Source organism: Bos javanicus, chromosome 2 (genome assembly GCF_032452875.1).
Source record: "Bos javanicus breed banteng chromosome 2, ARS-OSU_banteng_1.0, whole genome shotgun sequence".
Classification (NCBI taxonomy): Eukaryota; Metazoa; Chordata; class Mammalia; order Artiodactyla; family Bovidae; genus Bos; species Bos javanicus.
In genome coordinates, this window is record NC_083869.1 from 94,204,927 (window position 1) to 94,222,610 (window position 17,684).

Consider the following 17,684-nt stretch of genomic DNA (forward strand, 5'->3'; position numbering starts at 1 on the left):
CGTTTCTCTGGAACAGAATATGTGGGTCAAGTGCTGTGCCTGTTTACACTTTATAATAGACGCCTTGGAAGCCTGGAGTCTACTTTTTACAGTGAACCTGCCTCCATCTGAGATGCTAACAAGCTAGTGGACAGCCTGCCTTATATCCCCTATCATGCGCACAAGCCACATAATCTCTGTCTCTGTCTCTCTAAATTAGGGGGAGTGCTTGCAAGGGAAAACTTTAGGACACTTAACCGGAGGAAATCTTAATTGCAGGGACTTTTTCAATGCCCATTTGTGGAGAATGTGAGCCTGGCTATAAGTCGCAGCTCACTGGGACTGTGGCCACTGTGCCCCGGGAGTTAATTCTATCCCTGAGTTCAGCAGACAGAGCCCTGTTCTCCATGATTAATGAGTTCCACTTGGTTTCTTCAAAGAGTGACTGTGCTGTGCCTTGCTGTTATTTATTTATGTTTTCTACTAAAAAATTCATGTAAAAAAACATTCTTTAAGGTCAATGCACGGTATTGTGCTACAGACAAAAATATTCCAACGGCCACAAGCCAGCCCACATGCCAGTGGAAAGGCCCCAGTCTTTGGGACCTTGTACCTGGGGCCCCCACCATGACCACGGCCCTGAGAGGAGCAGGCTTACCCAGCTGGAAGGATGCACCCAGCTCCTTTCTGAGGAGCTTCAGGGCTAATGTGACCTGAGGAAGGGTAGTAGATAAGGTGGTTTTCCAGTGGGAGGTTTCAATGTACAGGTGAAGCTACTAGCCCCAAGTGGCTCCAGTAAGGAATGGCAAGTAGAAGAGAAGCCAAAAGACCCATTAGTCCAAAACACCATTTCTTTTAAGAGTTGTTACCCTGATTTCTACTGTGCGCTTAGACCAAGTGGTCATAGTGGTGTGACTCTGAGCATAATGGATAGTGTGACAGCCATACAGGAGATCTTTGCACTTTCTCCAACCTGCCAAAAATCCAGGACTCCTGCCTCTTGGGCATGAGGCTAGGGTATAATTCTTTGGGAGGGGGGTATAACTCTTGACGGCTCAATTGCGGGGAGCAGCACAAGAACAAGATGTGGGTGAGCTAGAGCTATGTCACCACACACACACACACACCACAAGCTTGTTTTGTCTTGTGTGTGTAATTGTGCAAAACTGAACCCTTGTAGTATCATTAACTGATGTACCCAAAGGCAAAGGCTCTCATCCGGAAGAGGAGTGATAGGGCTCCAGGTCTGGCTTTCAATAGCGGCAATTTCTTTCTCAGGCGGCAGGACTCATTAACTGGACGCTGAACTGGAGTCCTCTGGAACTCGCTAGAGAGCGACCAACTCTAGTAATGAAGGGAATGCAGAGAAAGCTTTGAACCTGAGGTGGCCTTGACCAAAGCCCTGTTCTCAGTCAGCCTGCTGGTTACCGAGGCTCATTTCCGCACAGTCTGTTAAACTTTCCCTCTCTTTGCGTCTCCCTACTGCCACCAAGGGGCTGGGAGAAGGGACACAAGGACCTTGGGGGATGCGTTGTCTTCCTCATCGCTTTCTAGGGCACTTGTGACAGCTGGTGTGTGTGCTGTGTGCTAAGTCGCTTCAGTCGTGTCCAACTCTTTGTGACCCCACCTGGCTCCTCTGTCCATGGGATTTTCCAAGCAAGAATGCTATCAGTTCAGTTCAGTTCAGTCGCTCAGTCGTGTCTGACTCTTTGCAACCCCATGAATTGCAGCACATCAGGCCTCCCTGTCCATCACCAACTCCTGGAGTTCACTCAAACTCATGCCCATCGAGTCCGTGATGCCATCCAGCCATCTCATCCTCTGTCGTCCCCTTCTCCTCCTGCCCCCAATCCCTCCCAGCATCAGAGTCTTTTCCAGTGAGTCAACTCTTCTCATGAGGTGGCCAAAGTACTGGAGTTTCAGCTTTAGCATCAGTCCTTCCAAAGAACACCCAGGACTGATCTCCTTTAGAATGCACTGGTTGGATCTCCTTGCAGTCCAAGGGACCCTCAAGAGTTTTATCCAACACCACAGTTCAAAAGCATCAATTCTTTGGTGCTCAGCTTTCTTCACAGTCCAACTCTCACATCCATACACGACCACTGGAAAAACTATAGTCTTGACTAGACGGACCTTTGTTGGCAAAGTAATGTCTCTGCTTTTGAATATGCTATGTAGGTTGGTCATAACTTTGCTTCAAAGGAGTAAACATCTTTTAATTTCATGGCTGCAATCACCATCTGCAGTGATTTTGGAGCCCAAAAAAATTAAGTCTGACACTGTTTCCAGTTTCCCCATCTATTTCCCATGAAGTGATGGGACCAGATGCCATTATCTTTGTTTTCTGAATGTTGAGCTGTAAGCCAACTTTTTCACTCTCCACTTTCACCTTCATCAAGAGGCTTTTTAGTTCCTCTTCACTTTCTGCCATAAGGATGGTGTCATCTGCATATGCTGCTGTTGCTGCTAAGTCGCTTCAGTTGTGTCCGACTCTGTGCGACCCCATAGACGGCAGCCCACCAGGGTCCCCCGTCCCTGGGATTCTCCAGGCAAGAACACTGGAGTGGGTTGCCATTTCCTTCTCCAATGCATGAAAGTGAAAAGTGAAAGTGAACTCGCTCAGTCATGTCCAACTCTTAGCGACCCCATGGACTGCAGCCCACCAGCTCCTCCATCCATGGGATTTTCCAGGCAAGAGTACTGGAGTGGGGTGCCATTGCCTTCTCCATCATCTGCATATAGTGGGTAGCTATTCCCTACTGCAGGAATCTTCCCCACCTAGGGATGGAACTCTCATCTTGCATGTCTCTTGAGTTGGCAGGCAGGTTCTTTCCCACCAGCACCACCTGGGAAGCTGGTACTGAGGTGAAAAGATAGCCACTAGGACCTAGACAGGGGCTGATGTGGGGGGCCCAAGGAGCCCCATGGTGCTTCATCCGCCTTGGCCAACTGAAGACGAGGAGCACAAGCTCGTAATGCTGTCTATGGGAAGCCTTAGCCCTCACCATTGCTGTAGCTTCCTGGCTCTGAACACCTGACAAGGCCACTGTCACATCCTCTTTCCTCAAGGAGGACCTGTCCCCACTGACCTATGCGCGATTGGATTGAGTGTGGTTCATCTTTAGCCCCCACTGTTCCCCTTCTGCACCTCTCCTGTCTTTACTTTTTTAATGTATTTTTTTAATTTTTTTTTATTTTTGGCTGCACTGAGTCTTCTTTGCTGTGAGGGCTTTTCTCTAGTTGCGGCAAGCAAGGGCTACTCTTCATTGCAGTACAAGGGCTACTCGTTGCAGTGGCTTCTCTTGTTGCAGAGCACAGGCTCCAGGTACTGAGGCTTTGGTAGTCGGGGTGCTCGGGGTTTGTTGCTTCACATCTGGTAGAATCTTCCTGGATCAGGGACCGAACTCATGTCCCCTGCATGGGCAGATGGATTCTTAACCACTGGACCACCAGGGAAGTCCATCTTCCCCTTCTCTTGGTGGCCCCTTTTCTCATCCTCGGGCATCCTTATACTTTCTTCACCTCCCTCTACCAAGGCCTCCCACCAGAAAAGCATGTCAGATCCTTCGTGTGCATGCGTGCGTGCAAAGTCACTTCAGTCATCCGATTTTGTGCAACCCTAGGGACTGTATCCCACCTGACTCCTCTGTCCGTGGGATTCTCCAAGCAAGAATATGGGAGTGGGTTGCCATGCTCTCCTCCAAGGTATCTTCCTGACTCCAGGATTGAACCCGCCTCTCTTATGTCTCCTGCATTGACAGGCAGATTCTTGACCACTAGCGCCACCTGGGAGCCCTGTTGCATTCATACAGGAGACCAAACCTAAAGTTGGGGCTTCCACTTACAGTAATGAAGAACGTCTCTGATTTTTCAAAGATCTAGAGCAACGAAAGCGAAGAGTAGCTAAAGAGCCTCTTGATGAGGGTGAAAGAGGAGAGTGAAATAGCTGGCTTAAAACCTAATTCAAAAAAACAAAGACCATGGCATCTGGTCCCATCATGGTAAATAGATGGGGAAAAAGTGGAAACAATGACACATTTTCTTTTCTTGGGCCTCAAAATCACTGCAAATGGTAACTGCAGCCACAAAATTAAAAGACATTTGATGTTTGGAAGAAAAGCTATGACAAATCTAGAGAGCATATTAAAAAGCAGAGATAGCACTTTGCCAACAGAGGTCTATCTAGTCAAACCTATGGCTTTTCCAGTAGTCATGTAAGGATGTGAGAGTCGGACTATAAAGAAGGCTGAGTGCTGAAGAATTGATGCTTTTGAACTGTGATGCTAGAGAAGACTTGAGAGTCTTTTGGACAACAATGAGATCAAACCAGTCAGTCCTAAAGGAAATCAACCCTGAATATTCATTGAAAGGACTGATGCTGAAGCTGAAGCTCCAATACTTTGGCCACATGATGTGAAGAGCCAGCTCATTGGAAAAGACCCTGATGCTGGGAAAGACTGAAGGAGGAGGAAAAGGAGATGACAGAGGATGAGATAGTTTAATGGCATCATCAACTCAATGGACATGAGTCTGAGCAAACTCAGAGAGATAGTGAAGGTCAGGGAAGCCTGGCATGCTGCAGGTCTAAGAGTCGGACACAACTGAACAACAACAAGCAGAGCAAAGGAGAGATTCCAGAATTTTCCTCCATCAGCATTACTGGGTTTTTTCCAGCCTACACAATCATGAAGCCTCCATCTATAATTAAACATTTTACTGGCTGCCTCCTTTTTCTTATTTTCATGTGGATTATTGGGGCTCAGTGGAGCCATTCTGGCCTCAGATGCTCATCCGCCTCCACACTTGAAAGTATTATTAGGTCATTTCACAACCTTCTCATTTGTAGTCTATATTTTCAGTCCTTTTTAGTGTTTCCTTCTGATAATTCAACTAAAAATAATTGAAAATCATGTTCAAAGTCTTCTTAAATATCACAGATCAAGCCCCCTTTTCTTTTCCTGCTTGAAACCATTTGAAAACTGCAAAAAAATTTTTTTCCATGACTTTGCATACATTTGGCTATAGTTCAAGAGATAAAAACCCATGATAAAAGATCTTCTGGTGGTGTTTCTAAATTCAAGCCAAACCCAGCACGGAATGAAGGGCTCTCAAGTAGCCTGACTCTAATGGAGGGGTTTTGGCAAAATTTTGATCTACATCTGAACTTTTGGCTCCTTATGGCAACTGGGGATGAACAAACTGAATTAGGGAAATTAAGTGTGGTAGGGAGTAGGAACCTTCAGCCAATACTAAATAGTAAATCAAATTAAACACATTGAAGAGCCAAGAAATATCTGTTAGCCCTTCATGATTTCTCATTTGTTTAGATCACAGTGTTGCTTCTCCTGCTGGGATCAAAACAAAGTGGCTGAGAGGATTTTCTGAAGGCTACTCCCATGTGAGTGGTCCAGTGATTTAACTGACCTGAGGGCTTCAGGAACTTGGAATCAAACTCAACAAGGACTCTCAGTGGCCAAGAGCTAATCCCAAATAAATCACAGCCCCAAACAAGGTGTCGAAAATGTGGCTGACTCTCAGGTCTGCTGCTGAGCTCTTCAATGACTTATTGCATTTTTCTACTCTCCTTCCTCAATTTCTTCCTCTTTGAATAGAAGTGATGACACTTGGTACCTGTGAAAATGAATGATTTCAATGATTTCCTGTGTAGGCATGTCTTTGATCCTTGTCTTAAAAGCTGATTGCAGTTTGATGGGTTGAGTGGACATGTGGTTTAAGTGGCTTCTCACCTGGTTTTATCAGCCCCACCTTAGCTAAGGTGGAGTCTTCAAATTTGGTACACTATTTACCTGATCTGTCAGTTCTTCAGTTGCCAGTTAGCAGGATTGATTTATAAGCCAAATGAGCAAGTATTGAAAACGTGGGGTCTTGTGGTTTCCCCCCGCCTGTCTGTTTCGTGGTCTTCTCCATCCCCACAGAACTTAAGGTGGACGACTTCAGGTGGGACACACCCAGAAGAGGACAGACCTGGGGTAAAGACTGGGGCAGTGAGCTCTTTTCTGCAAAAGCTGCCTTATCTAATATCGGCCTTTTCAGGCAGCACTCAAAAGAAAGACCATCGTAGCTTTCTCATTGTCTTCCTGTAAAGACAATAGGGTTTTTGGGCAGGAAAGAACACCGGTGCTCACTGTACAGGGGAAGAAGCTGAGACACAGGGTGCTTAGATGCTCATCCTAGCCCCCACACCTGAGTGGAGTGGTGGAACTCTGATGAGCAGGCAATCCGCTCCCAGGGCAATGCTCCCAGCCCAGTGCTCCTCCATATCCCGAAGTGCTCCCCTCCAGGTGCAGTCCTGAGTGTGTCCACTGCATGTTCTGGGTGGCCAATCTGTCATCTGCTCCCACCAGGCCTCTCAAGCCACTGCTCGGAGCTGGCCTGGAAGAAACTCTTCAGAGAAAAGCCAGCAAGCATATGTTGGTGTCCTGATCAGTGTGCAAGTGACCCGAGGATGATCTTCAACCATTTATCTAAAAGCAGCCAGTGGTTTGGGGCAGACTTCTCACTCTCTTAGTGATCTTGTGAAGCTCTTTTTTTTGATATAAAAACTAAACAGAACAATGTCAATGAAAATACAGTTGCAGTGACCACAGCATATGAGAGATGTAGTGAAAGGGAAGGTCAAATTTTTCTGTAACTGCAGAAAAACATTCTAACCCCAAAGGATCCTAATTTAGGAAGGGAAAGAAAAAGATGAGGGAGAAAGCAAAATGTGTGTGTGTGTGTGTGTGTGTGTGTGTGTGTGTGTGTGTGTAAAGAGAGAGGAAGGGTGGGAAGGAAAATCTAAATGAGAGAAAGCATTTTTGTTTGAGACCTACACCACACTCGGAGGGAATTTTCCACTTGCAGGCTGGAGTGTCTGGGGTATTTCCCCTGCCTGGCATGTGTGGTCTTACACTGCCAGGCAGTGTTCCAAACCCCTCTGGGAGATACACATCTCCCTAGAGTAGGCTCAGTTCGTGACTGGTATGGCTGTTCCTCTTTTGTGCTGTACCTTTGCAATTTACTGACAAGGATACTGGAGAATATTCAACTCTTCCTGGGTGGAGGGGGGTTGCTGAACAGTCCAGAGGATGTCTTAGTAACTAGCCACTATAGGAAAATCAGGATAATAGGAGACAGGTAAAACCTTGACTCACTCTTCACTGGGTACCTAACCCACCTCTCCGCAATGCTAAGGGAAACGAGTGGACCATTTGGCCTGAGATGCAATGTCAATATGAAAATGACCAGGTTTTCCTGAATTGGGTTTTTTGTTTGTTTTCTAAGTAGTGGCTACTCTAATCACTTAGTTTCTCAAAATTCTGTTCAGCTACCTTCCAGGCACTCATGAGTTCTTTTTCCTCTTGCTCTGCTGGTCTGCAGTAGCCGGTGCAGGGAGGTGGGCAGAGACGTTACTCTGATGTAGGGACATATAAGGAGGAGATCTGTGACCAGGCAAGGCAATCTCTTTGAATTCTTCAGTGGATCTAAAAAAAATGAATTCACGCCCCAAACCAAGAGATCAGTGTACAAGCTTAAAGGCTCAGGTGCCATGTTTGAGACAGTCCATACCCATCAGAGAAAGGAGCTGGACTCCCCATCCTCTCCCCACTCCTGGCAGCAGCCTCCATTCCAAAGCTGCTGCCTCGTCCTCCCACATTTTTCCCAGCAGTGGCTCACCCTCATTTGCCCAGTCCCTGCCCCCAACTCCATCAGCACTTTGAGGTCCCTCCGCAACAGCCCCCTTTCTTTTGTGCTATTTTGGCATGGTGAGTCCTTGCTTCCCAGTCACACTGAAGGGCCTTGGTTGTAGACACCAGGTCCCAAACATCTTCATTTCCCAAACTCCTCTGTATGGCTCCCTGGCACGTAGTCAACCCTCTTAATAAGAATTGGCTGATTGGCTGGTAGTCAGTAAGTGAACACTGCTCTATGAAGAACAATGAAAGCCCGCCTTCCCTCTCTGGATAATGTCTATCATGAAAAACATGAAGCCCCAAATTTCAGATCACCACATCCTCACGTTCATGAGAAGTCCTGGTGAGGTCCCATCAAAGTGGTGAGCCAGCAATGCAGGCAAACACCCAGACACTGTGTATCCAGCCCACTGGAATGAAGACAAGGCAGACTGTTTTCTCTATGGGAATGGTCTTCCCAGGTGGTGCAGTGATAAAGAAGACGTCTGCCAATGCAAGAGACGTGGCTTTGATCCCTGGGTAGGGAAGATTCCCCTGGAGGAGGAAATGGCAACCCACTCCAGTATTCTTGCCTGGAGAATTCCATGGACAGAGGAGCCTGGAGGGCTACAAAGAGTCGAATGTGACCGAGCACACACACACACAGGGATGATTTAGGTGAAATGCACTGTTCTGCCCATAGCCAGAGAATTTGTGTGCGCAGGTGGAGGAGTTGAAGGAAGAGGGTCTTCTCTGGCCCCAGTACAGTACTGAGAGTCAGAATTCAGGTTTTGGAGTCAGACTGACCTGAGCCTGAATCCACACGGGGGCCCAGAAGGAAGCAGGGTCATGTAAGCACAAAGGTTGAAAGTGGAAGTCGTGTGGGTGGTAAGATGCATTCCTGATCTGCGTTCTTTTAAAGGTGGGGCTCACTGCACTCTCCGTCAACCCACTCACAAACACACACACCTCCTAAAAGAGTCCTGGAATGTCCTCTCCAAGTTTTTCCTCATTTAAAAAGTTAAGTTCCAGGTCCTTGCTCTGCCTCTCTTCTCCAGCCAGGTCTTCATTCGCTGGCTGTTATGTCCCCTGCCTGGGAAGGTGCTGCTTCCAGTCTCTGCCTTGAGTTCCTGGCTCACTCCTCCTCCTTCCAACCCACCCTTGCCTTTTCTTTACTAGAACTACAGGGACCCAGTGGACATCCACACACCCTGCCAGCATTCTGAGGAAACAGGCTGAAGTTTCTCTCTTGGCCTCAACAGAAAAGGAAAGTGGCCCATGAAGAGCAAAGAGGCTTCTGAGAAAGAAAGCTCTTAACCAAATACAGATATCAAGAATATTAGCAAAGGGACTAGAGAAAATTGCTATCAAAGTAAATGGCTTTTTGTACAAATGTTCCCTTTATTGGGGTTTTCCCCAGTGGGTCATTCTTTCTTTAAGGCTTCATGAACAGATGCGCTTTTGAAAATGTTGATTAACTTATCCTTTTTTGACCCCTTCCCACTCACCCAAACTCCTGGGAGCAGTGATTATGCAAAAAGCCAAGTCAAGCCTCTAAAGTGTTCTTCACCTGAAGTAGCCTTTGATCCTCCAGGTGCAGAAATCTCAGCCACATCTGGGTAATCAATTTCATAGAACCTTAAAAATGGACCTTTTTTTGGGGGGGCCCGGGGGGGAGGGTCATCTCATCCAGTCCTCTGCCCACAGAGACAAGTGGCTGTGATCTCCTGGGACAAAATGTTCTCATAGTCATTGCCATCCTCTTACCCTTTTTCCTCCAAGATCAATGCCACATCCACTCCTTTCCAGCTGGTGATCAATAGTGTGTTAAGAATTCTTCCCTGAGGGTGTGAGATGGAGCAAGATGGCACTCTAGCCTCCAAAACTTTGTCACATCCTTGGCAGAGATGGAATCCCTAAAAGCAAGAACAGGATTTGGCCCAAAAGTCACTGGCAGGAGCCCTGCAGTTTTCATCCTGGGTTGATCCACATATTCTTTCTTATCCAGTGTTCTGCTTCTTTTAACCATGAAGGTGTTAAGACATATAAGCATCCCATAAATATGATTAATTGTTAGAAATGTGATGGTTTTCTTCCATGTTTGTTTTTCTCGTAAGATTTAAAAAAAAAAAAACAAAAAAACCTCAGAGTTAATTTCCATGAGCCTGATTTGATCCCTATGACAGATACCACCTGCCTCTTGTTGATTCATGTTTCTGTCTTCATTCCAAGGGCACAGCCTGCATTGTAGAGGCCTGGAGAATAGTGTAGGGATGGGCACTGAGGTGCGGAAGTTGGCGGGGCTTGCAGGTACGAGTTGCTGTGCTACAAACATGCCAGGAACAGACTGGATTTATGGAGGATCGGTGCCACGTGGCATTCATCCTTTCCAGTGGGGTCTTGGCATTTTGTTTTACACATCCTTCACTGGTGACGAAGAGGATGAGATTGTGCTTTAGCACTTTGGCCAGGAATGAGGAAGACTTCTAACGGAATGAAAACCTCTGCCTCCAGGGAAAGACTGAATGCCAAGCATGGCAGTGATGGATCGATCCTCAGTTCAGGTCATGATCAAGTAGATCTTGCCCGAGATTTTGTGCGGATGAGGGAGATGTTCAGGCTGGTCTGAAGTCCTTTTGTTCCTCTTGTTTGATAGTTTAGCTCTTTGGAAGCTTGAGTTTGTGTTCAGTCTTGACTTTTTTGGATATAATTTATAGTGCTGACATCAAGGTAGCTCACCTGACTTTGAGTTGAATGAAATTTCTGAAGGGCCACATACATTCGCTGGTGCCACTTTGACCTGATAGCCGGGACAGGCATAATTAACTCATAAGACAGGAAGAAATGATAAGACCCTGTTCTTCACCACATATTTGATTCTCTTTTTTAAATATTTTACCCTTTTAGACAGGTAATTTCCATTGGCTCTGATTTCTATAAGATGGACAGCAAAGTAAATAGAGACCTGTATTAGCCACCCCCCTTCCCCAAAAAAAATTATCATAAAAAAAGAAAAAGATAGACAGTGATAATACTGGAGAAAATTTGGAGTAAATTAACTTAGCTCTATTCAAGCCTGGGCGAGTCAGGTTGGGTGCCTATGTTTGATCTATTCTTTTTTTTTTTTTGATCTATTCTAAACCATGAAGAAAGCCAATGGGAAAAATAGATTGGGAAGGAAAGAGAAAAGTATTAGCATGGATATGTGGGGGTGGACAGGCGTTATAACATTCTTTCCAGTTCTAGTTCTATAAATACATTAAAACATATAATGATGAAATGTGACTTAAATTACATTTATTGCAATCCAGAGGAGAAACTTTTATACTCTTATGCTTTGTGTCCACTTAGATGCATTCATGAGGAGGGATCGTGTGCTATACCAGATGAACAGTACAGTCATGTGACTGATGATAGACATGAGAGACCACTGAAGTTGCCTTAGATAAAACTCAGACCTACATTGGTTGTAAATAACAGTTATTATAAAGATACAAGAGAGCATCTACTGGGCACTTAAGGCCTTTCTTATTGTTTCTGTTCTTCTGGTTGTTGTTGGAAGTAAAGTCAAGTCATTTGAAGGGGGACGGATCCAGTAATCTGCAATACTAAATGATCTAGAAGCAGATGCGATTTTTTAGCTTCCCACAATGCTGGGGAGTCATTTTCAGCAAGGTGGCATCTCTGCCTTTTAGCCACTCAAACCTGTTATGACTGATTTTTTTTAATTTTCTTTCTTGTTATAGTGGACATCCCAGAAATACATGGGAGAGAGGGCTACGAGGATGAAATTGATGGTAAGTGTTGTTATGATTTAGAAGATAATCATGAAAGTCAAGTTTGGCTATAAAGCTATCAACAAAAATAATGCCCAGGGTATAAGAGGGCCAGAATTCAGAACTATCAGCCAGAAATATGTGACAAGAATCCAGAGAGGAATGAAGAAGCCATCAATTTCTCTATCAAAGTCAAATTTACAGAGTTAGAAAGTCTATTGAGCTTCCTCTGCCTAATCTGAAATAGGTCCCCTACTTGGGGCAACTTTTGACACCGATGAACTTCAAATCTGAATAAACCCTTTAGAAGTGAAAGCCAGGCTCCTCTATACATGTCACTGCTTGAACCCATTGACCTACTTCCAAAAAGGGCTTAGTGGATAACTGTCAGTGTGAACATTCCTTCAGGCCTGCTGAGATTTCTGATTCCATGGCTTTCAGGAACCAAGGTGGGGCTCGTTGCAGGATTTAGGTCTCATCCACACTACCTATCTCATTTTTCATACTTATTCCAAGCTCTGTTTTCCTACTTCAAATACATATATTCCATGAGGCTGAAGCAGGAGTCCTGACTGGAGGGGCGCTGAGCAAACACCCAGATGTAATATCTTTCCTTCACTCAGAGGAGCACAGGTCTCTCTAGGCGTCTCTGAGAACCGGAGTTGATCTCCAAGAGAGATCACTAAGGTTCGCCTCAAAGAGCAGCTTTAGACCAAGACTGATGCCTTTAAGAAGAGCAGTTTATAGAGCTGCTTTTTTTAACCTGACCTTAATCAAACACTTCAAGTGTAGTTATAGAAACAGAGTGACTAACCCAAACAGCACCTTGTTAACTGAATGCAGACTCCCCCTGCAAAGCCTGGTCTAACGTTCCTTTTATGGGCAAAGCTGCACAACTGGCCTTCACAGAAAGGCTGCGATAGATCAAGCAGCAGAAGCCCTAGATGGGGTAGAAAGAGTAAAAGATGAGGATGCAGAAAGCCTGATTTCTAGTCCTAGTTTAACTCTTTGCTAACTCTGGGCACTTGAGTGAGTTACCTAATCACTTAATTTCTCAAAGCCTCAGTTCCTCATCTATTTTTTTCAAATTATAGTATCACCCTGCCTTCTTCATGGGATTATTAGGAAATCCCACAAAATTTGCCAGAGATGTGGTCATGCCTTGATCACGCTACAGAAATATATTCGTTTGCTTGAGTGGCCATGATAAAATACTGCAAACTGGGTGGATTAAACAACAGAAATTTATTTTCTCACCGTTCTGGAGGCTAGAAGTCCAAGATCAAGGTACCCACAGGGCTGGCTTCTTCTGTGGCCTGTGAGGGAAGGATGTGGACCAAACCTTTTTCCTTGGCTTGTAAATGGCCATCTGCATGTTTCCATGGTATTCTCCCACCTGTATCTGCCTCCAGATTTCCCCTTTTTACAAGGACACTGGTCATACTAGATTAGGGCCCATCCTAAGGACCTCATGTTAACTTGACTACCTCAGTAAAGACCTATCCTCAAGGTAAGGTCACATTGTGAGGTACTAGGGGTCAGAATTCAACATCTGAATCTGTAACACATAGCAGTAAGGTAAAGTTTAGGTCGTGAGGCCTGGTGGATCAAAAAAAAAAAAAAAAAATCTACTGCTTGGGTGGCCAGGAATGCCAAATTGGAGAACTTGTCATGTTGAAATAGTCTCAGCCTGTTCTTTGATTTAACATGAAGCAGCTGGAGGTAAGGAGACAAGGGGTAAGGAGACAAAGGAAGAAGGGTGTACAGAACAGAGGGTCATTCCAAGAGCTCTAAAGGCACCCTGTGAAAATCTAAGCTCACTTACTCTGACTCAGACTGTTTAAGTATCAGATACTTAGACCATACTTACTTTGTGCTGGACACCAAGCACTGTGCAAATGTTAATTCATTCAAACCTCCTAACAACCCTGTGAGGTTATTAGTAGTGCCATTTCACAGATGAATGAACTGAGGCAAAGAGAAACCAAATAACTTGCCCAAGGTTACACAACTAGGACAAGGTGGGGCTGGGTTTTGAAGCCAAGCAGGGCTTCCCTTTTGGCCCAGCTGGTAAAGAATCCGCCTGCAATGCAAGAGACCTGGGTTTGATCCCTGGGTTGGGAAGATCCCCTGAAGAAGGGAAAGGCTACCCACTCCAGTATTCTGGCCTGGAGAATTCCATGGACTGTATAGTCCATGGAGTCACAAAGAGTCAGACACAACTGAGCGACTTTCACTTTCAGTATAGTACCAGTGTCGAACAGCTCAGCCTCAGGTTCTGAAAAACCTCTGAACTGGGATGGGGGGAGTCTCAGTTATTTCTAAAAGAAGCAGTGTCTGCAGTCTCTTGTGTCCTTTACATCCTAGATGACTACGAAGTGGACTGGAGCAACTCTTCTTCCCCAACCTCCGGGTCTGGGGCCCCTCTGGCTGACAAAGAGAAGAGTTGGCTTTACACTCTAGACCCCATTCTCATCACCATCATTGCCATGAGCTCGCTGGGCGTCCTCCTCGGGGCCACATGTGCGGGGCTTCTGCTCTACTGCACCTGTTCCTACTCTGGCCTGAGCTCCCGCAGCTGCACCACGCTGGAGAACTACAACTTCGAGCTCTACGACGGCCTCAAGCACAAGGTCAAGATGAACCACCAGAAGTGCTGCTCAGAGGCCTGACAGATTGCACCCAAATCGCACCTGACATTTCATTCCAGCAAGAGGGGCTAGTGGAAATTACAATTTTTTTTCCCTTTGGAAACTGAATGCCATAATCTCGATCCAACCGATCCAGAATACTGAAGGTGTGGACAGAACAGGCGAGTCGAGGGAAGCAGGGAAATGCAGTCTTTCAGGGGGTTGGGACCCACCTGAGACCACGTGGCTGAATCATTTGCTGGGACAAGGATGGGTGCTCATCTCTTTGGTGGTCACAGTTCTATTTTGTTTGTGAGTTTGTTACTAATTCTGTTTTATTTCTTTGGTCTGTGAGCAACTCAAAGAGGCAGAAGAGAATGACTTTTCCAGAATAGAGCAGAGTGGTGATCAGTAGTCTCTGCTTTTTCTTCCTAATCAACGCTTGGAAAGCAAAAAGTCTTTTCAGACTCTCCATCTTTAGAAAATAAATTCCCCCAAAAAGCCGTCCAGTTTATCCCACCCTCTGATCGTCTCATGACTTCCGGGATTTGCTGTGGTATAGCTTCTGCCAGCCAACTTGACAAGCTGCCGTTTCCAGTCCTAGCATTTCGGTAGGATGTTGTTGCCTTTAACTTTTTTTATCCAGGGGAAAATTGCCATTTTAGGGTCAGCATGAACAGCTCTTTCTTATATGCGATTTAAAACAAACCAGAAAGAAAACTTCACACGTCAAAATCCGTAGAAGCGCCTCCATGTTAGAAGCGGACAAGCCTTAACGTGCTTTGTGAATAGGAGCCATTCATTCAGTCTAGACCCAGAACGTGTGGCTGTGAGGCTACTTTGTGGGGCCTCTGGTGGTGGTTTTGCTTTTTCTTTTCCTTCGTCCTTGTTCTTCTAAAGCATACACACGTGCCCCACACGCACACACACATACAAGCATGCACACACATGTACACCCATGCATACACGCTCACTGTCAGGTCTCTTAAGCCCCAGGAAACAGCATTGTTTGACATTCTCTGAGATGGGGCAGGGGAAATATAAGCTATCAGTATGTTTGTCCATCAGTGAGACATCACTAGTGACAACTGACGGGAAAGGAAGAGAACAGTGGAGAGAGAAAAAGAAGTCCATCGTCTGTGGTCATGTGATCGCAAAGACTGAGAGGACTGGAAAAGACATTCTGATACATCCGTCTCTGTTAGGCTAGTAAACACAGACTTCTCCTTGGGGTGACAGCCACCACCTCCACCTTTCAGAAGCATCAGCAGCACTGCAATGCCTGAGAGCTGCTTCTAACCAAAAGTCTGCACGCCCTGTGGACCAAAATGCTAATGCTGCTTCAACCCCAGAGAGACCTGTGTTCTTACATACACCCACCCACACACACACCAATTTATGTATTTTTTTTTTATTAAGTGCCTTGAAAAATGAAGAAAAAAATTTATTTTCCTTCTATGTAGAAATCAGTGAATACCATACGAGTTAAGGCATTCCTCTATTCCTCTTCCCTCACCCAGTGGCTCCACACCCAGCTTCCCCCACACCACTCATCCTATGGATGGAGTAAGGCCTGCCACCCGAGTGGTAATCATAGCCCTAGATGACTCTCAACTGCTCTAGAAGGGGAGGCATCTGGAATCGCATGAAACTGTGTGAAGGAGAAGATTGTCCACGCCAGGATCCAAATCTTGATTTTGTAGTAACGCCTACAGCTTGCCTGTGTGCTGGAAATACATTTGAAACCCAAACAGTATGCCCAGCCTATTGTGAATCAGTGGTGAACTGTCAGACCATTTTTTGCTGCTATGGTCACCCACGATGTCATTTGTCTCATACCCAGGTGAAAGGGGAAGGGTGAATGGGACCGGCTGGTTCCTTTCAATGTTAACTTATGAAAATGCTAGTTCAAATGGTAATGTCACAGTGTTCTGTGTGAAGAGAGGGAGAGTTCATACCAACAGCTATTTATTCCTATGTGTGTGTGTGTCTTTGCCAGTCTTTGAGTTCTCTGTATCTACTGTGTATGTGAATGGTCACGTGGGACTCAGTGGTGGTGTTGTGACTTTGACCTAGGCCCGAGTGTCACTGCTGATCTTGGCACTCGTTGGCACAGTGGTAGTTAGAGGTGAAAAGTGAAGCTGTCAAGCCCAAGGCCTTAGCTTCAGGCCCTCCTGAGCTGAGTGTGTGGCAGAAGTAAGTTCTTAATTAGCCCACTTCCTCTTCGCCTTCCCGTGTAACTCAGTGTTCCAGAAGTTAGCACGTCCAAGGGTTTCCAGAGTTAACCTGCAGAAGAAGAGAGTTCAAAAGTTGACACTGAGGGCCCTGGCCCTCTCAAGTCCCGTGGGCCGTTCATCAACTCCCCAAAGACCAGCCTTGTCTCCGACCCGCAGTTCACCTCTCAGTTATGTACAACTCAACCTGCATCCCTCTAATGTCCTATATCCATATTCACCATTGGCTGGTTTGAGCCCTTGAGTGGGCTCCGGATGCTAAACAAAAGCAGGCCAGCCAGAGCTACATGTAGATACCTCACCAGCCCTGGAGGCTGTTCTGTTGTAAGACAGGACCCCGATTATAACCTGGCCAGGGGACACTCTGGTGCATTTGTTGTTGCTATCTGCAGGTAGGCTCACCGACCCATCTCCTTGACTCCTTCCCCCTGGGAAACCCAACTCACAGTATTGATCTCCTTTTATGCCTTGTACTGAATGACACATTACCTCCGCGCTCTCCCGGACTAGGCGGTCAACAGGACCACAGGGCTGCTTCCTCTCTTAGGTGTGGGCATGGGGAGTTGACAGGAATGAGGGTCCGAGGAATGAGCATGAATGGCAAGAAAACAAGGGGAAAAGTTAAACTGTCACACAGGAGGTTAACTTTTCCAAGGTTAGCTGTTAAAGGTATTTGACCATCCACTGGCTGAGCCAGATCAAGGGAACTTGAGAGCTTTTACTGTGATTCTTCAATGTAAAAAATAAACAACAATGTCAAACTGTGTTTATATGATTTGTATAAAAGCTTTTTAAGATTACTATTTAAATAAACATTATACCAGAGATATTTTTCTGCATTTTTTTATTGGAGACAAAGAGACTTAGGTTCACCTTGGGTGACCAAAAACATCCCAGTTTGCCTGAGACGTTGCTGAGTTTTAGCTCTGAAAGTCCTGTGGTCCTGGAAAACCCCTCCATCCCAGCCAAATCGGGATGGTTGGTCACTCTCTTGGGATAATGCTTCTTAGCACCTTTACATGCCGTTAGTAAATAGATTAGCTAGCTGGCTTTTTATAAAGTGAAAATATGATATGGGCCGGTAATGAGCTAAGTAGACCAAGGTAAGTGGCCAAGTAGACCATTTCAGCTCATAGACTTGCCTGGTAGATTTCTGAGACTGTGAGCCCTACTAACATTCCTCCGTCCTGGACATCACCAGTCCCCTGTGATTTTTGACTCTGCTGTTTCCTGTCTATTGAAACATTTGCTTGTCAACATCTCTGGTGATTTCGAGGTCTATAACAGTGCTTCTCAAAGTGTGGTCCCTGGACCGGAACTATTAGCCTCACTGTTGGATGTGTACATTTTCAGACTCCACCCTACATCTACTAAATCAAAAACTCTGGGAGG

General features: G+C 45.7%; 1 protein-coding gene across 2 annotated transcripts in view; it reads left to right on the top strand.

Annotated features, from left to right (window-relative positions):
- Window positions 1–17,119, top strand: part of NRP2 (neuropilin 2) — a 119,998-nt gene extending 102,879 nt beyond the window's left edge. For both annotated transcript variants that reach the window (XM_061382263.1, XM_061382274.1), the window contains exons 16-17: window positions 11,399–11,449; window positions 13,796–17,119. In XM_061382263.1, the coding sequence (XP_061238247.1) occupies window positions 11,399–11,449; window positions 13,796–14,100 (356 nt within the window). In that variant the 3' untranslated portion in view covers window positions 14,101–17,119. The remainder of the gene's footprint in view (window positions 1–11,398; window positions 11,450–13,795) is intronic.
- The last annotated feature ends 565 nt before the right edge of the window (window positions 17,120–17,684 follow it).